The sequence below is a fragment of the Centrocercus urophasianus genome, unplaced genomic scaffold (genome assembly GCF_019232065.1).
Source record: "Centrocercus urophasianus isolate 14NV4802_14NV808 unplaced genomic scaffold, USGS_Curo_1.0 seq_15, whole genome shotgun sequence".
Classification (NCBI taxonomy): domain Eukaryota; kingdom Metazoa; phylum Chordata; class Aves; order Galliformes; family Phasianidae; genus Centrocercus; species Centrocercus urophasianus.
In genome coordinates, this window is record NW_024884697.1 from 34,906,959 (window position 1) to 34,927,142 (window position 20,184).

Genomic DNA, 20,184 nt, shown 5'->3' on the forward strand with positions numbered 1-20,184 from the left:
ACTGGGTGAGGGGCCACTTGATGGCCAATGTGTGAGAAGGGGAACTCAGAATTTTAAGATGAATTGGTTGTATTAGACTTGCTTGATTCCTATGGTGAGGGAACAGGTTGCAGGAACTATCAATTTGTGGTAGATGTATGGGAAATACTAATCAAAATAACTCAGTTGTTAGGAGGTGTGAAGCTGCATCGGAGCTGCATCCATCTGCATGTTCTGGAAGTACCCAAGTATGGAGTGCAGAGCTTCTGGAAATGGGGTGTAGATTGTGCTTGCAAACAGGCTCTGTCAGAGAGTTGCTGGGGGCAGTTTAGTTCCTAGAATTTCTCCTAGAGCCCATTCTCTATAGTCTGATGAGTTCAGCTTCTCACTTCAGCAAGGTGCAGTCTATAAAGTGTGTGAAGGATAAATAATTCAGTACATGTATAACTAAGTTGCTTTAATGTTAACTTCTGCAAAAGGAGATTTTGTCTCCCTGTCCAGCTCTGGTCTTTATAAGTAGTTAGGTGACACTGGCTTTTCAGAAATCCTTTGGCAGGTCACCATGCCACAGGCTTTTGACTCTCATGCATGGAGGTGTAAAGCATCTAGTGTTGCTCAGACTAGAGGAAGGTCCTTTTACAGACTGGAAATGAAATGAGCAAATGATCTGGAACAAATAAAGTTTGTGGCCTTGTCTCCCACCTGTCTCTACTTGCCCATGGAATATTTTCTCCAAAATGTGATGGGCCTTTCCATGCGATTCCTTCAAATCTTTCTTCTAAAAAATTTTTAAGTTATATTCAGTTGTAGCATGGCACAGAATAGTTTAAGGAGGGAAATGTTCATGTATGTTTAACATAACTGATTGATGTAAAAAAAGTACTGGCATATACTAGGTATAGGTTAGTAGCAATCAAACTGTGTATTGATTCTAATCTTAAATCAATAGCTTTAGGAAAAAATGGAGCATTCGTTAGTGCTTATATGTGATCTGAGCTTTGTTATTATCACTTCAGATAAAGGTGAGTAAAAGAAATTATTTTTGGTAATAAAAGCTCTAACAATAATGTGATTTTTTTTTTTTTTTTTTTTTTTTTTAATGAGAAGCAAAAGCAAAGTGGGTCATTGGAGGTCTTGTAGAAAATTGAGGTATTCGATTTTTTCTTTGAAATACAGTTACGTAATTTTTGTTGGCAATCCTCTCCTCAGTATTTCACTCTGCTCTTTTACCTTGGGTACCATGGTGGTGGTTTCCACAACAAGATACTTCCCGATTTTAGTTTTTATGTCAAAGCAGTCGGCTTTTATCCCTAAACAAGTGCAGCAAGGTGAACATTTGTGAGAAAAACTTATTCTGAGATCTGCATCACTGTTATTCCTGATATTTGTTGTTACTTGAAATAAATTTGTAAGTGAGACTGCAAGATATTTTCTCAGACTTTATGAACTCAGGGAGGTGTTTTTGCACTGTTTACACTTTATCTGTGCTATTTCAGATATATTTCTTCAGATGAGATGAATCAAGACTAGCTGAAGTGCTTGCTTCTCTTTCAATTGCCTTTAAAAGGAATCTGTGCAGCTGGCTCAGCTGTGTAAAACTGAGTAAGCATGAGGGTAGTTACAGTGTAGGCATCTGCATTCAGTCACATGAACCTCCATCCTACAGTTAAAAGAAACAGCAAAACTCACAAAAGCAGAAGGAGAAAGAAGAAAAAAGAGATGATATTCTAGAGAAAAGAATGACAAAATTTGATGGGAATGAGGATGGAAAAACTATGCTAGTTAGCCTTTTACGCTCTCTGTCTTTCCCTACTCCAGCTCATTTACAAAATGATAGATTATTTTACTCTTCTGAGTGTCAACTGTAGTTCACAGCTTCTTTTCTGTGTTGGTGACATTTTTCTCTCGTGAGCACTTTTTGGAGTACTGACATAATTTTTGATCTTTAAAATAATAAGGCTGGATGTCTTTACAAGTCAACTGTATCTCTTCACGTGTGGCCCCTTGTCCTTGCCTAGCTTCTGCGTAGTTCTGTGTACTGATTTGCTGATTGTCACAGTATCTGCTTCTCCAAAATGACTTCATTCGTTATTTTTAGTATTTTTATTTACTGCCTGTTTGGTACAGAACATCTGCCTCCATCTACAAAGCACACTGCCATATCTTCAGGACACTGTCTTGAGTACCTGGCTGTGGTTTTTTCATGAGAAAATATAATAAACTGAGGTATGATTTGTTATTTGCCTCTCTGTATATGAGAAGATGGTATCCCACCAGTTTTGTGTCTTAATTCTTCAGAAATTCTTGGGAACTACCTACTAGTATAGAACTCCTGTAACAGTGGGGAATCAATCGGCATATGGCCTTTTTGAGCAGTGCAGTTGAATTAATCTCACCTAACTTTAGATGACTGCAGTGCAGATTGGTGCATATAAGCTAGTCATCCAAGGGTCATTTTGGAGTCAAATGTAAGTGATAGGTGCATTTAGGGTACAACTCATCTGTTTTGAGATAAAGTGCACGCAGGATTGACTGATTCTGTCCATTGACAGCATCTAGAAGTCTAAACAACTAAACTACCTGTAGACAGAGATGCCACAGATACCTGTATTTGGTATCCCATGCTGTGTGGCTGTGTAACAATACTTTGTAGTAAGCAGTTGTGATATTTTCGTGGTTTCAAACTTAAAACATGGTTGTTGTTTTGTTTTGTTTTGTTTTGTTTTGTTTTTTCCCACTGATGAAAATTCCATTTAGTATTTTCTTTTGTATAAGAAGTGATTACAAGATGTAAATTGCAAGTGAAATAATTAGTTTAAGAATTCAGATATTGTAAAATCAGATCAACTAATTAGAGAATTGAATTAACTTACAGTATTTGTGAACCTGTAGTGATGTCACAGAATCACAAAATGTAGGAGTGAGTCTTTAAAAATTAAATTCATTTAATCTGAGATCAAAGTTACAATCTCATTATTATTTTTTATGCGTGGGAATTAGACTGAATGCCTTAACTTAAAATGCCTCTGCTTTTTCTGGATATCAAAGACAAATTCAGCTCACATATAAAGGAACGTTGATCCTCATTTTAATAATGGATGATCTTTACTGTAGTGTAGGTGTGAGTTTGTTCAGAGAAAGAAATCTATGTAACGTTCACTCCATAAATGTACAGCAGGTTAGCCACTGTTGGCTAATTGTCCGGCTAATTTCCCAGGAGTGCTTTGCAGAGGGAAGGAGTGCACATGCAGTTAATTTCCATGGGACAGCTGATTTTCTGCCTTCCTTCCCTATAGCATCTGTCTCACTGCTGAAGCTGAGGAAGCTCCAGCTGTTCACAGTCTGTAGGATGAACATGCTAGGTGATCCTCACTGTATGACTTCACTGTCGTGTTGCTCAGTTTCCATTTATGTAATAGCAAGGATATTGATATCAGTGTCTCACGAAGCACTTTGAAATCTGCTAATGAAGGGTAGGTATTTCACCAGAACCAGGTAGTGCCATTACTCATTGGCACTGAGTGAACTATTATTAAAGCACAGTACATAGCTTTTCCCTAGCTTGAGTAAGCTTTTGTATTGTCAGGAACATAGATACATTGAGTGAATAGGAAATAATTACTTTCCACTAGACCTGTTAAAACCAATGCACTTTACCTCTTGACAGAGTACTGAGTCATCTACTGCCTTGAGGAAAGCACTTAAATCATCTGTAAGTGGTCGTGGTGCCCTGTGAGGGAGCCAGATTCACTTCTCAAGACTCCATACATCATTCCTCAGTTGGACGAGTGCTGGCAGAGCAGAAGTAGCCCTGAGAGTGAAGTGGGAAGCAGATCAGTTGCGTGTCAGGGCATTCAGGGAATAATGTTGACAGGTTCCAAAGATCATCCTCTGCAGTAGGGCAGGTTTGTTGTGATTTAGGATTTATACATATGTAGGTTTAGGTCTACATCAGAGAAGCTTTCAGAAGTATGAAAGCAGAAGTTCTCTGGATTCCGTATAGTTGACTGCTTGGTAGGTGAATATACAGTGAAAATACCAGCATTTGGGCCATTCAGATAATCCAAAAGATATGTATTCAATTGCTCCTGTAACTGAAGATACTGTACATACCTTCTTTCCCTCCTTAGAATCATTAGGGTCATCCTCCATGCCTAGCTTTTAGGAAGTCCTCCTTCTTTATTTCACTTACTCTGATCTTTCAATCCTTCTCTCTGTAAATTTATTTCTCTTTGTATCCAGTCATTATCAGTGTTTCTTGTCTTTTCCTTTCCCTCTCAGAGCTGGGGATGTATCAATTGCATCTTCTTTGGAATGTATTTCTATTCTCTCTTCTGCCTCCTTTCAAGGTAAAAAAAATAATAAAGTAGTGAAATACGTGGTTTTCTTCCATTCCTTCCCCCATCTCTTTTCACTTCACACCAAGGGACTGCATTTGCTCTTCTGTTTCTTGCTCTTTCTCTGGTTGTCTGGTTTTCTCTTTTTCTTCTTTTCTTTAGAATCCCTTTCCTTTCTCTCTCTCTTGTTTCCTATACTATTTTTTCAGCAAATAAGTCATCCAGATAGGCAAGCTGTGTGGGGAAGATAGCAGAACTGGGACAAACACATTGTTGTTCTGGATGTTATAAATGGACTTCTGGGTTTCCTGAAGGTAATTAGAAAGAAATTCTAAAGTATCTGTGAAAATGAATAGATCTGGAGAGAGTATTCCTGCCTTTGTATCTTAGAGCTCCTATTCAATCTTTATTTGCTTTTTTTATTTTATCTGCTGTGTAAAGGCCAAAGTTCCATCCACTATGTGACTAAATGAGAGCTATGAGAGCAATTTTATATTTATTTCATGTCTTTCTGATGGTTCTTGGTCCCTGGATAGAAAAGACTGTATGGGAAAGATCATAGGTATTTGTTTGCTTACTTCTCACAGAAATTGGTAGAGCTAAGGTACCTATATGAATATGCATCCATTATTAATATTTGAAATTTAGATACTGATTAATGAACAGAGGGAATACTGACAAATGAGTGGCAAAAAAAATATGTTTGTTGTCAGGGGTTTGGACAGATACATTTTATGTATGGCTTTTTTTTGGTTCTGCTTCAAATATTTTTGGTTGCACTGCCTAAGTTACTTACCAAATAAATTGGATTTATCTGCTTATTAGATTCTTTTCTGTCTGCTGTTTATCTGCTTACATAGATTTATCTGCAATTTATCTGCTTAAGCATCTCAGAGAACTTTATTCACTCAGTTCCTCTGGTAAAATGAGGGTAATAACACTTCCTGACCTATAGTCTTGACTGCTCAGGTAATATTCTGTGTGGACAGGAAGAATATTCCATACTGCTGTGTGTTCCTGATATGATTGGGCTCTCAGTAAGATAAGGTACTACCATAAAAACACAGCACAGTGTTAATAATGCAAGCATCTTTTTTCTTTTTTTCTTTTTTGCTTTATGCAGTGTTCATTTCTTGTAAGCAATTACAAGCATCTCCTGAATTCATTCTTTTTTTTTTTTTTTCTCTTCATTTACTTTATGAACTATATATTATTTTTTGCTATTTATGTCCTTTTGGCTTTAGTACCTGATAATTTTTGAATCTGTGTAATGTAACTTTTTTTTCTCCCCTAATTAGCATCAGTCTAATTCCTGAACCTACATCTGTAGCAGAGGTTGTTGAATTCCAACGTCTTGTTTTCTTGCAGCCTTTGATTCACTGTTTTTAAATCAGAAATGTCCTCCCTCTCATACAGAGATCATTACTAAGTGTAACATTTGATCAATGGGACTGGGAGGCTGATTTTCCTGATTTGACTGTAGAGTAAGACATTATGACTAGATAATCTGTTCTGCAAATGTATTTTTGCTTGAAATAGAGCACTTGTACAAGTGGAAAATATACAGAAGTTATGGTCATACTGAGAGGAAGTAAGAAAGCCCATGGGGTGCCTTAAAGAAAGCTAGTGTGTCTGTGGTTCTTGATGTAAGTACTGACAATTGGAATCATTTGTAAAACAAAAGCAATTTTTTAGATCTCAATCCTTTGCCTGAAGGGACAAGAGGATAGAACTGATGTATGTACAGTAAGTATATTATACAAATACTTAGATCTTTGGAAGACTGTGAGAGTTAAACTGACTGTTAATGAAGTCAAGTATGGATATCAACATCTTAAAAATGAAAATGAAATGATCCACTTCTAGATCACCACATCTTGAAGGCTTTTTTGAAGGAAAATGTTATCACTAAACCCTGATTTACAATAATGTAATTAATAGAAGAATATTATGAATAATTATTGCTGTATATTTTGTCATGGACATCATATTTTGCCTCATTGAAAATTGCACAATAGTGCTGAGTGCACATGAGGCTGGTAACAACTTGATCATTTTTCCTGGTAAATCTTTGTCTTATCTTTTATCTCGTTTTTTAGTTTCAGTGCAATTAAAAATTATTTAATAATCTCAAACAATTTTCCAAGATTGTATTGTTGGATACAACTGCATACTTCAAATTGTTATTAGTTTTGCACATCAATATTTAACAATAACAACTTACTTTTCTGAATTATTTCCCGCAGGGTGCAGCTTTAATTCGAATGCTGGCTAATTTTATGGGTCACTCTGTGTTTCAAATGGGCTTGCAAGTAAGTAAGATATTTCTGTCTTTGTCCAAGTGCGTATTTCTAGGAGCTTGTCTCACTTGTACGTTTTTTCTTTTTAAACTATCATATATTTGTGAAAATGTTTCTTTAATTCAGGACTGTCAGAGGCACCAACATATCCTTGAAGCTGACTTTGATAGAAAACACTGGGCAGTGTAGCACACAGGGTGCTGCCCCTGTAAATGAAAGCTTCACCTCTATCTCTTGGTGTACGTAGATATTGGGCTTTAGCTGACACACTGTTTTGTGTCTGGTTTGTGCACATTGCCAGGTAGTGGCTGTTTAGCCATATGACAGCTGTGTGCAGGGCTAGCTGAGGAAGGAGCTGCTTCTGTTCAATTACATTTGCATGCTGATATGAAAGTCAAGGCAGCTAGAAAATACATAGCCCTAGAAACTAGTAAGTGCTTTTCAGATAAATACTTTTGCCTTTCCCTGCCCTCCACATAAAATTCCTCAAGCTTTATTTTTGCCTTTGATAAACATGGAGAGCTCTCTACCCTTAACAATGTCTTCAAAACTCACTTTACCTTTTAAAAGAAATCTGAGGAGGTAACAATTCTGTATGAAGAAATTCAACATGCTGATTATTAAGGACGAACTCTTTTCAGCAATAATTCAGTGCAAATGACTGTTTCATAAACTATTTAAAAACAAACAGGCCAAAGCATAAAAAACAATGCAACTCCCTCTATTCCATGGAATTCTGCTTGAGTAAATCATGTTACAGGCAGCTGTGATTGATGAATTATGTATGATGCAGCTTGCTACTTAGAAGTGTCCTTTAAAGTAAATTGATGTTCACCTGAAATACAATTATGCTAAGATGGAAAGAGCAATCAATCTTATCTGTTCTTAGTAAGCTTTTCATTTTGAAATTTAAATAAACTATGTCTGGGATCAGGTCATTTTTTAACACAATAATTCTACTTCTAACCACAATGAATTGAAAGACAAAAATATAAAACAAAGTTCCATAAATGCTTTAGTTATATTGCAGAGAAGTGTATTCCATGCAGTAGGCAATGTAAGGAAAGAGGAAAATATGACTTTTTTGGAGGGTTTATAGGACATTTGTGTTTTGCGTGGGACCCATTTAAATCTTTTCCTTAGCTATAACATTTGGTCTGATCACTTAGTTAATTTTATCTGATTTCTTTTTCCTAAGATCTTGTATATGTAGATATTGAAATCCTCATCTCATTTAAGCCAAGAAGATTTCTGTCATTAGTCCAGCAGTCTATATTTCAACTACATTTCATAAGGAAATTCAGTTTTGCTAAAAGTGCATTTCACTGAGAATTGGAGAAAGGGAGCATTTTTATACATATATATCAAACCTCCTTTTTCTGTTTGCCTTGAACAGAGTTAAAGTTGTCGTGGAATAAGTTAAAGAAAAATACTTTAAATCAAACAAAATAATTATAATCTAAAAAATCAAAGTTGCAGTAAAGTTGGTGTTCCTAATACTTTCCTTTTATTTTTCCTTTTCACTGTTTCTGCTCTAATAGAAACTCTTCCTTTATCAAAGCCGGTGAAAAATCTGTGAAAATCTAACTTGTGGAAGTCTTAGCATCAGTTCAGTAGGATGATATTCTGCTTCTGCTTATAAAAAACTATTTGAAATCCAGATGGAGATTTTCTGTATGTCTGACTCCAGGTTGAACAAAATAAAGCACGGTGTTCATGAGCTTGTTCATAAGCTACAAGTTATGTAATTGGAAGTGGCTGTCATTCATTTAATTCTTTTGATTCTTTGTGAATGTAACAAAATAACATTGACTATGTTCTGTAGAGCTGGGATGCTAGCTTTGCTAATGATGTGGGAAATGGTATAACTGATTCACCCTTTCTATCATTTTAGCTCTTTAGCCCCAGTAGTGTTACTTGGGATTTAGCATGAAGTTCCCTTGCATCCAGTTTTATTACAGAATTCCAGTGTTAGTAGCTAAGTGGCTTTTTTCACATATTGCTGCAAAAGTAAAGCATCATTACTATTATTTAGAAATCTCTTCAAGTAACAAATACAAAAGTACAAAAGTGTACTTGGTGGTTCATTCCTGCTCATTCTAATGGCTTTCTGAGAAACTGAGTTCTGAAAGACCTTTGCTTTATCTTACTGACCTTATTTGTTATTAGCCTCCAGTATGTAAAACGCATCAGTGTTAATATGATCATTATTTCAGTTCTTTTTATGAGTTATGTCCTTAGTGTTTCACAGATGACAAAAAAGAATATTTGTGTAGTTTTATTGCACCACCATAGATCAAAATGAGTAACCTTTTATATGCATTTGCATGGAATGCTTGTGATTACACTGAAGTCAAGGTATGATTCATCATCTTAGTAAGAGTTGCAAAATTAGAGCTTTTATACAATGCTAACAAGCCTTTGGCTTAAAGAGAGGAAAGGATAAAGTTTAAAGCAAGAAGCTAGTGGCATGTCTACCTTTTTTGTCTCTTGCCACTTACATTTTCTGAATCTAATTACATGCTATCACCTGGCAGGTGGATATTATGAAGAAGTCAAGATAGCCTGTCAAAGAAAACAATCAGTTGTGTTAAAAATGAAACTAAAAAGTTGATGAAGGGAAACATGGCTCAATGCTGGATACTATTTGATAATTAATGTGAACTGAAGAATGTGTACAAAGGTGCCCATGATGCCCAGAATTCAGCAAACCATTTTATTGATGAGTCTGTGAAGATATAAAATATGAACCATGGCAGTTTTATAGAATACGTGGTTTGGACAGATTCATATCTACTGAGGGTAACTGGCCCATTTCTATCACAGTAAATATAAGGTGGATATATAGTGTAGAACTTCCATTGTAAAAGTGCAGCCAAGAGAATTCCTAATGAAGATACGATTTTCTGGAAGCCCTGAAGAAAAGATGTCTCGAATCATGTGACAGTATCAAGCACAAGATTTAGTTACAAAGACAGATCTTTTTTCACTGTTTTCAGATGGCATGTCACAGACAAATCCAAGGGGGAATCCACTTACGTTTAATGACTGAATAACAACAGTAACTGTTACCACAGCTGATAACTGTTGGATACAAAAAAGTCACAGCTATCCTTCCTGTAGAAAAAAGTCTAGTGACACCTTCCTTCTCATACTGGATGATACGTTTCTTGTTAATAGTCCTGACTTCTTTCTTGATGTGCCAAATTTAATTTGCTCCAGGAAAGCTGAAAGGGTGAACGTCACTAAATACCAGTACTCTAATTACAAAGTGTTGCTTTTCAGTCAAAATGCCATTAATCTGGTAGAGCATCAGTTGGGAGTATGGAGAGGCTTGGTCAGCAGAAGGCACCAAAATTGGCCTTATCATTCAGTAACATGCAATATAATTTTAGATTTGTATGAGATTTTCACCTGTAGGTTGTTGTTCTTAATCTGTGTGCTTGGAATGAATTATTGCTACTTAACTTCTGTTACTGTATTACTTTTCTAGGAAAGTTTTATAGGTTTACTACAAGACATCTCTTAAAGTTATCAGTGTTTTTATTTTTTTCTCATATCAGAGAAAAAAGCCTAGAGATTTGAAGGTCTGGTACTTAGATGTGTGTAAAGAAACACCTTCAACTCTGTAAAGAGACCATTCTGCAGTGGTTAATTTACATTTTTCTTATATTAGGTTGATTATTTTGGAGATTCATCTCTATTACTCTGTATCTGTCAACACTGCATTTCATTTGCCACGTGGCAGCTCATTGATCACACAGATCTGTATCCTTTTGAACTTCACTTGCTGCTATGTATGTGTTCATCACTCACTCTGATTTAGTGCATCATCAGCAGTTTGAATTAGTTACCAAAGGAATCCCTGCTTCCGTGTGATAAATTAACTGCTTTTGTACTTTAGGCTTCACATTGTGAAGAAAAATTTCCATACAGTTCTTTGGATAGACGTTGTCTTTTTTTGGTGCTGTGGTCACCATATTGAAACAAATTGGTCAACCTTTCAGAAGATCTGACTGGGGAAATCTGGAATGCAAGCAGTTAAATAGAGCAAGGTTCAAATTTCAGACACTTCTTACTCTCATAAAGCTGGCTAGTTAGACTGAGCTTCTTTCATTTACACTGCTTAGTATTTCCAACTTTTTAGACATCTCTGTGCATACCTATACTCTTTGAATTGTTGCAACACTTAATGTGGAGCTCTATCTAAAACTTTCTAGATTTAAAATAGAGCTCTAATGTGCTATCTTCTCTATTGTTCACTGCTTCTATCCAAAAGCCTACTACTTTTATACATTTTATTAAACAGACTTAAATATACCCATTTTATCTTACCTATTTATTATATCTTTATTCCCAATTCAGGTGTATACTGTTAAAAATTGAACATCATTAAAGACTTGTCAATGGAGTTTTCTGTAAAAACGAAAGGCTTACTTCATTAAGCCTTAGGATTAGGCTTAATGAAGTAGTCTTCTGTGATGCTCTCCCTAGAATAACAGTGAACGTGGAACTCTCTTGGGTCTTCCTCAGCTCAGTGAGAAGACACAAACTTTTGCTAGCAGGCAGTAGCACCTTCACAGATGGCAATGTTCTGATGTTGCAGTTCTGCTGTCTTGTGCATTTAGTATATTCTGAGTGAAGTGCTTTTCTGCTAATTCAGCATCCGTTTGCTTGGGTTTAGAAGAGTGCAGAGTATATGACTTCGACAAACATCATGGGTGATACTGGCTGTGACCTGTACTTTAGAGCTACTGATCCCTTTATTTTTTAAACTCTTCCACTTTTACTGACAGTTGTCAGCAGAACAGCTTGAGTTTGTTAAAAGCAGGACGTAGGAATTCATAGGAAGTCTCACAGGAGCTGACATCACTGTTTTCTGCACTGCATGTCATACGAGACTGACAACATCTTTTGTCCTTTCTGGCCCCTCAGCATTTATTGTTCTTCCTTTTTACATCATTCTGGATTTTAGGTTTACATTTTTAAATGAATTCAGTGCTATGAAGTTTTCCTGTAGCTTTTTGCACCACGAGTTAAATAGCTCAGTAAAAGTTTACCTAATGAATCTTTTGTATGTTGCAGGTCTCCATGTTGTTTTTTTTTTTCCATTGAAAGTGTTAAGATGTGCAACAGAGTAAGGGCCAGGCCAGTATCTCTGTAGAAAATTGTTCTTCCTCACGTGGATTTGGAGTATTCCACATACATAGCAAAATACTTCTGTTTAAAGAAAAATTATGGTTGAGGATGCATAATTACATGTAGAGTTATTGAGAAATGCTGAAGGTAATTTAAAGTTAATCGCTTCCTCTTTTTCATACATCTTAGCCTAGTCTTCTGTTTACGCAATTGCCCAAGTATTTTCTACACATGGCAATGTCTGATACAACTCACAAAGTGGACCATGCTAACTTAATTGTACTGTGCCTTTTTTTCCTCTAATAGATTCATAGAGTCATAGAATCACAAGGTTGGAAACGATCTATAAGATCATCTAGTCTCCTCATCACCATTGCCACCACAAGCACTAAACCATAATAATTTTCACTCATTTTGTAGTCCCTGTTTGTAACTACTGCATATGATTTTCTTAGTTGCCAACCAGCATGGTTTCAGAACATATTACTAAATTCAGTGGATAGAAGACATCAGCCTCCTACGAAGGGTAGCAGTGATGCTAGGCACCTATTTATAAAGGAGATCTAGGTCCACAGATATGGAAGTTAAAAGGTACATATCTGTGGAATATACAATAAGAGATAACCAGTACAGCATTTTTTCTGTCATGTTTCTCATCACTTACAGATCAGAGCAGTTTATGTGTTCAGAAGTGCTTCTTTCACTGGTGTCATCTTCAGTTGCTGGGACTCAACATGGTTGCAGCTCAGCCTGTAGAGGTATTGTATAGAAGCAGTGCAGAGAAAAATTCTTCCTAAATTGCTGCATTATAGAAATATTCCCATTTGATTGTATTAACTTATTTCCCCACTTTCTGATCTTTTTGTTTCCCGTATATTTGAGTCATGTGTTTTTCTTCCCAGGCTATCAGAGTGCCTTCGGTCCATAGAATAGATGAAAGATGGGGGAGTTGGGCTCTTTGATTTCTGTTTAAAGGCTCTAATCTCATCCTAAGCTGAAAGAACTGTGAACTAGACCATCTAAAGTTGATCGTGTTAAGAAAAATCACATCTGTAAAGTAAGATCACTTTCCTTCTTGCCTTTAGATCTCCATTGCAGTGCATGAAGATGGTAGAACTTTTCAAAGAAAAGAGTGCCAAGAAAAGGCAAAACTTATTATTTCTCCATGCTTTTATTCTGTTGAATAAAATTGTGAATATTCAGTCTGGGACAAACATTTTGAAGATAGGATTTCATCTCAGTGAGGTGGGTTGAGAACTGGCAGACTGGCAGAGTGCAGAGGTGATGCAGAGTCTGGTTGGAGACCAGTAACCAGTGGTGTCCCCCAGGGGTCTATGCTGGGTCCGGTCTTGTTCAACATCTTCATCAATGACCTTGATGAGGGGATAGTGGCCACCCTCAGCAAGTTTGCTGATGATACGAAGTTGGGAGGATTGGCTGACACGCCTGAAGGCCGTGCTGCCATTCAGCAAGACCTGGACAGGCTGGAGAGCTGGGCAGAAAGAAACCAGATGAGGTTTAACAAAAGCAAGTGTAGAGTCTTGCATCTGGGGATGCATGCACTGGTACAGGTTGGGGGATGAGCTGCTGGAGAGGAGCTCTGCAGAGAGGGACCTGGGCGTCCTGGGTGGATGACAGGTTGGCCATGAGCCAGCAGTGTGCCCTTGTGGCCAAAAAGGCCAATGGCATCCTGGGGTGCATTAAAAAGAGCGTGGCCAGCAGGTCGAGGGAGGTGATCCTCCCCCTCTACTCTGCCCTGGTGAGGCCTCATCTGGAACACTGCGTCCAGTTCTGGGCTCCCCACTACAAAAAAGACAGAGATCTCTTGGAAAGAGTCCAGGGGAGGGCCACAGAGATGGTGAAGGGCCTGGAGCATCTCTCCTATGAAGAAAGGCTGAGTGAACTGGGTCTGTTCAGCCTTGAGAAAAGAAGACTGAGAGGAGACCTGATCCTGGTCTATAAGTATCTAAGGTGTGGGGGGCGGAGTGACAAGGCCAGAATGTTTTCAGCAGTGTGTGGAGACAGGACAAGGGGAAACGGACATAAGCTGCAGCATAGGAAGTTCCGCATGAATGTGCACAAGAACTTCTTTACGGTGAGGGTGACGGAGCACTGGAACAGGCTGCCCAGGGAGGTGGTGGAGTCTCCTTCTCTGGAGATATTCAAGTCTCGCCTGGACGCCTATATGTGTGACCTTGGGAACCTGCTTTGGCAGGGGGGTTGGACTCGATGATCTCTAGAGGTCCCTTCCAACCCCTACAGTTCTATGATTCTGTGATTCTGGCCAAATTGGAAGTCACAACAGGGTGTGCTATATGTAAGGAGTTGTAATGGCAAATGCTGCTAAACCTCAGAAGCAGATGAAGTTCCCAGTGCCAAATGTCAGAGCAAAGTTTACAGTCAGTGTCATGTTCATGCTGTTACTCAGCTACCATAAAATGTTGGTTTATTTCTCCATTGTTAGAACTTCTTCCAAAAAGTAAGACAATTATTATAAACACAGCTTAAGTTGTTAAATGTGTTTCTTCAGAACGTGATCACCTTTTACAACATTACAATCAACCATATTACATATAATGTATACGTATCCATTCGGTATGCTTTCAATAAGCTTTATTTCCTTATTTTGCTGCATGGAGAATTCAATTATGGCTATTTTCTCCATTTTTATTATAGGAATTATTAAGAGAAGGAATTGCAGGTATGAATTCTCAGATAACATCAGCAGGCTGAGTGGCTATTTAAGAAAATGCTTTCTTTTGGAATAAAATTATACTGTTTTCCCAGTACAAGCTTACTAGCAACTTCTTCTCTGTTGCTATGAAGCAGCACAATGGAATTTACACAGTGCTGGAAGTACGTGTTTTACTGTGATTCTGCCATCCTTGTGCAATCAAAATTTCCATTAGCTCTTCAGAAGTCAGTGGGAATATTTCCAGCACAAAGATTGCAGGATTGAACTCCAAGTTAATATTTAGTACACATAAGAAAAGAAATAAGTCTACTTCTGTTTAACCTGATGGAGGATGTACAAAATAAAGCTGAACCCCTACTGGAGAAAAGAGGCTGTAATTGGAAATCTCTTTCTCTACACTCAAAGTTAAGTTACTGTAGCAGCCCAGTAATATATCCACAGCAGGAGAAATGTAGAGATGAGTCTTAGGTGGAATTTCTGTAGTCCAGCCAGTGTAAGCACTATGGGAAGGACATAGCTCCAAAGCATACCAGAAAGTACCCTCAGTGCCTTCCTATGAGTTCCTGTGTTGCTCCATACTCATGTTCCACCCTCATTGTCATTTTTTGAATTTTGATTTGATCACTTTTGAGAAAAAGCAAAGGCAGTCTTCCTGTCAGGATCTTGCTGTTTTCCTTAGCATCTTAAGCAGGTTGTCCTCAGCAGTGTCCCAAAAAGAAGGCTTCAGTTCAGTGTACTTGTGTTGTCTATCTGTCTAGCTGAGGACCCCCACAGGCTTGAGCTGGAAAAGAGTTTCATTTATAGGTGTGCTTTGACTATATTTTGAGGACGAAATTTGTTGAGGTAAATTGAAATAATGAGGCCACAGACTTAAAATACGACAATATAATGTATCAGTTTTTACAAGATTTTACTACTTGTTATAGTGCAATCTACTTAAGCAATGAGGATTACCAAGTGGATTGTTAAAGAAGCAAATAGAATTAGGTAGACATAGTAGCTTGTAGACGTATGTAAATGAGAATGATTTTTAAAGGGTTCTACATTTTGCAAAATTAAATGCAGCTTTAGTCACTGTACTGCAGGATAGTCTTTTGCACCGTGTTTGTTAGATCAACATAACCAACATAAAACATAGCAAAGTTGAAGCTCTGCTGTTACTGCTTTTCCATCTGTTACTCACTGTTAATGTAAAAATGTTGCAGGCTCTTGTGATCTAGACACAGTGACATGCAAATCATGTTTATATATGTTTTCTTAAGAGATTTAATGTGACCTCTTCACAGTAAGTAGTAGTGATTTCTTTCTGATTTTGCGGTTTCTACAGAAAAGAGTATTGTGGAATAAAAAGCACAGACGTTTTGCATTGTTAGCAATCTCTGGGCATATTTCAAGTTAATGCAGAGAAATGAGCAGCCAACTTGTCGCAATTAGCAGGTGCTGTCCAAATATCTCTGGAAAAAGTCCCATCACTTTTTGTTTTTGTTGCAAATATATTTATTGAGCAATATCTGGCTTTAGGCTCAAATACATTGTGCAACCAAACAAGGCAGAACTAAAATGAATGAACAATTTCAGTCAAATATATGCAGTTCAATTTCAAAGAGTACTTTATTCCTGTAAGGTTTTTTCTTAGTTCAGTAGTTTAGTGCCACTACCAAATAATACATCAAATACATTTCCCTTTAAAGCCAAGCTTAATATACTAGCAAGTGTCTCACTGCATAGCAGACACCATCAGAGTCTGCTTGGCAAATAACTCTGCAATCCTTCCAGCAGTTCCCTTTGGACTTCTAATGCAAATTGTTCTGCCACCAACCTGTGATTGCTATTGTCATATTTCAAAATAGAACCTCCTTCTTCGTGTTAATAGCTAATAGGTGAGGCTGAATTCAGAAAGGCAAATGAAGCTCTCAGTATAATAATTCTTGATCTTTCAATATGGATCCCAAGCAAGGCAGGATAAATTTTGACTCTGAAAAATTGCCTGAATACAAATTTTGAATCTTTTATTTAGATGCCCCATTCACATTGAATTCACTGAGTTGTAAGGCAGGAGATTTATTAATTATAAAACCGTGTGCCTTGAAAGTATTTAGAGACTTGATTCTTCTCTTATGTTGAAATGAAAATGACAAGGCTACATTGATTTCAGTTGGGTTACTTCTGATTACAATTCTGCTCTCTTCTTATCAAGAAGAAGTAGTGCAAAACGAATAGTCCCAATGACTTAAAGATGGCTTTCTGTTCCTCCTTTCTCTTACTAATTTTTCTTGAGTCTCAGGCTGAATAGAGAGCTGTTTAGGACAGGGCTCAATCCTTTAAATGAATGTCACATTTGCAATAACATGGATGAAATATTCTCAGCATTGCCCTAATTCCATTCCCACTGAAATTAATGGTAAAAGTCCGACTGATCTATATAGCTCCAAAAATGTCATTTCTGCTGATCTGATGATTGTTATAACACATAGGAGTAATGAATTACAAAGAAAAAGGTTTGTATAATTATGCTTGTATATTCAGTATCATTGGTTCTAGAGAAAATGAAGATTTATTTCTGGATGTGGGTCCAGTATCACTCTTCCTGATTAGTAGTTACAGCTTACTGTTCACATATAATGATTTAATTGTATATATGACGTGTTGACAGTGGATGTTTTCCACTGTCCACTGCTGATGATTGTGAGCATTCTATCACTGTTATGTGTGGAAAAAATGAAGTTCTGGGATTTCAGCTGGTGTACATTGATGGGGTTCTACTGATTTCCATCTCCAGGATTTTATGCGTTGCCTAAGATACTATCCCAAAGAGAAGGCAAAACACAGCTGAAGTGAGAACTTGCATGATAGATCTGACGTATGCTTTTAGGCTGCAATTTTTAACCAGTTCTGCGTTTGTATCTGGAAGTTAGCTAAGATGTTGCTGATACATAAGGTGTTTTAAACGTGATTCTCCTCCTACATTTTGATGTTAGCGGCGTGAGATCAAGGGCAAAAAAAAGCAGCATCTAATTGTCAGTGTCTGCTAGGTAACATCTGGTAGCCTAAGATTAAGTACAGAAATTCCTAGAAAACTAACGCACTGGATTTGATAGCCAGAATGTTAGAGGCTGATTTCCGCCTGAGCTAAATATTTTTATTCTTTACTCTAAATCTTTGATCAGATACAGCAGTTAGATATAAAAATGTTCAACAAGAACACATAGTAAATTGAAGGAAAGAGAATAGGACCCAGGAGTAGGCATGAAAGACAAACGAGGGAGAGAGAGGCAGGACTACTGTTTCCTCAGCCCTGAAAAACACGGACATTCAGAAGAATGTTTCCATGAAATATGTTTCTAGTTTTTCCTCTTCTGTCTCGTAAAGCAGAATTCTCCCAGTTATTTTTTGGAGAAAAAGTTATTCAACGTTAATCTGATTTAGATCTCGGCACTGCTCATGTAAGTCAGGATCCATTGACTGGTTCAGTGAACTAGTCAGCTTTATACAGATAAACCGAGAAAGGAATTTGGTCCCAGTTATAGATCTGAAGTCTTCCTGAAAGTAAGATATATGTTTGGAGGCTTATTTCCCCCTTCCACTTTTGTGACATCTTCACATTTATCAGTAACTCGCTTTTATTAGTTGTGAGTGTTATCGTATTTGGATGGTCGGGTAGTTCATTTCCTCGAAACCAAGCTCAACGCTAGCAGTACTGAGGGAACTAAGATTGCAAAGGGATAAAAGACTTCTTCCTTTAAAATAGTCTTCCTTTCTTAAAAGAAGTCTAATGCAAGGAAGGTCCTACAAGTTTAATCAATACAATATTACTGAAAACATCTTTCAAAATCCTTCAGCACTTTTCAGTATGTTCTCATTTTTACTGCTGTTCAAACCATCTATTTCAATATTCAAGTACTAAATTCTAGTAATAAAATAGTTTTGAATTATTTTTTTGGGAAAGATTAAGATTACTCTTTGACAAAACATTACATAATAATCCAAAGCTTGGGATTTTTTTGCTAGATCTTTGATTCTGCTTGTGTAATAGTTGGAATTTGTTTTCATGGCACAACAGATTTTGGATTTCTTCTTGGTATCTTTTATTAAAAGTACTAAAATAAGTGTCACAAAACCACATTGTCTGATTACATATTTTATTGATAGAGGTGAAAGCATCGTGGGGTGTGTGATTAATTTTCATATTAAGTAACACCATGTCAGGGTCTAGAAACTTTCTACTTTCCCCTTGTCAAAGAAAACACTTAAAGGTGACATTAAAATGAGAGAGAAAGGTGGATGTGTAAAAGAGCTGCTATGAATCTTGAAAGTGGTTTTCATGCCACCTTTTCTCCTTACATATCCTAGGGTTATAGGAAAGTGGCTAAGGCATCTCTCCATACTCCAGCATGCTCCAGTCGATAGAACAGCTTTTGTAGATGCTAGACAAGCAATTTTGTGATGCAGCCAGATAGTTCTGGACATACGTGGTTATAAGAAAGCTGCTTTAAGTCACTTTACCACCTTTGGAGCAGTGCTGAGCACAGCTTATATTCAGGCAGCAATGGTTTTAGTGCCCTCTTTCTTTTATGTTCTGTGGATTGCGTCTCCTGTTTGCTTTAGTTCTTTTTTATTATTCAATGTAGAGTTGAAGGTATGGCAAGTATTCCTGCCCTTGAGAATTACAGTGAACGAGAATGTTTTCTGTCCCTTTGCAAGCTACCTAAGGCTTAGGTATGGATCCCCAGAAGGAACAATGGATTATGTTCCTGCTTGTTCATCCTTAGAACTAACAAGTAGGGTCTGGATTTTGATTGCAGTTTTAATACTTTGTGGAATGTATTTGATGCAGATGTGTAGAAGCTTCTTCTTATTTTATGTTGAGGGACTGGCCATGATAGGTACTGCAAAAGGAACTACCAATTTGTTAAGACTGGGTCATGGTAACCCTCTCTACGCTGGAAGTCATTAGCTTGAATTGTGAATTGGCAGTGTAGTAGAGAGTTCTGGTGGAGTCCTCAGTTTAAAATCAAACTCTGGTATGAGGACACTGACAGTAGAGATCTGTAAAAGCAACGATGATTTGGAGAGAATGGAATAGGACAGCAGTTCATTGTCTCTTCTGGTGTCAGAGCTAGACAGCAGCAGATGAAACCAGCAGACTGACAGATGGTTGAAACAAAGCTACCTTCACATAATAGTTCACTACAGCGTGACATTTTTTTATAATGTATTGGAAATGTTCAACATTTATATGGGTTCAGGAAGTGATTGGCCAAATTCATGGAAGATGATTCTGAAAGCAAAGATTAATCTGCTCAGGATTCATTGTGCTATGATTTACCAGATGCTGGCGGAGCGTAGTGGGGATGTTTGCCCAGTTTTATACCCTTTCTTGGTGTCTGCTACTGGTTATTATTGAAAACAGAACACTAATAGCTGAGGACTTTCGATTTGACTTATTTCAGTATCTTTGCAAAATCAATGAATCATAGAGTTACAGAATATCCTGATTTGGAAGGGACTCACAAAGATAACCTAGTTCCACACAGGAGCCCCCAAAATCTAAACCCTATGTCTGAGAGCATTGTCTAAATGCTCCTTGAACTCTAGCAGCTTGTGGTCACGACTGCTGCCATGGGGAGCCTGTTCCAGTGCCCAAATTCCCCTATGGTGATGAAACTTCTCCTAATCCCCAATCTGACCCTCCACTGATGCAGTTCTTGCTGTTCACTCAGGTATGTAACTGTCA

At 37.4% G+C, this 20,184-nt stretch overlaps 1 protein-coding gene across 1 annotated transcript in view; it reads left to right on the forward strand.

The window, feature by feature from the left end:
* TRHDE (thyrotropin releasing hormone degrading enzyme) overlaps positions 1–20,184 on the forward strand; it is a 207,337-nt gene that overhangs the window by 109,790 nt on the left and 77,363 nt on the right. The window contains exon 7 of the mRNA XM_042815914.1: positions 6,563–6,628. Within this exon, the coding sequence (XP_042671848.1) occupies positions 6,563–6,628 (66 nt within the window). The remainder of the gene's footprint in view (positions 1–6,562; positions 6,629–20,184) is intronic.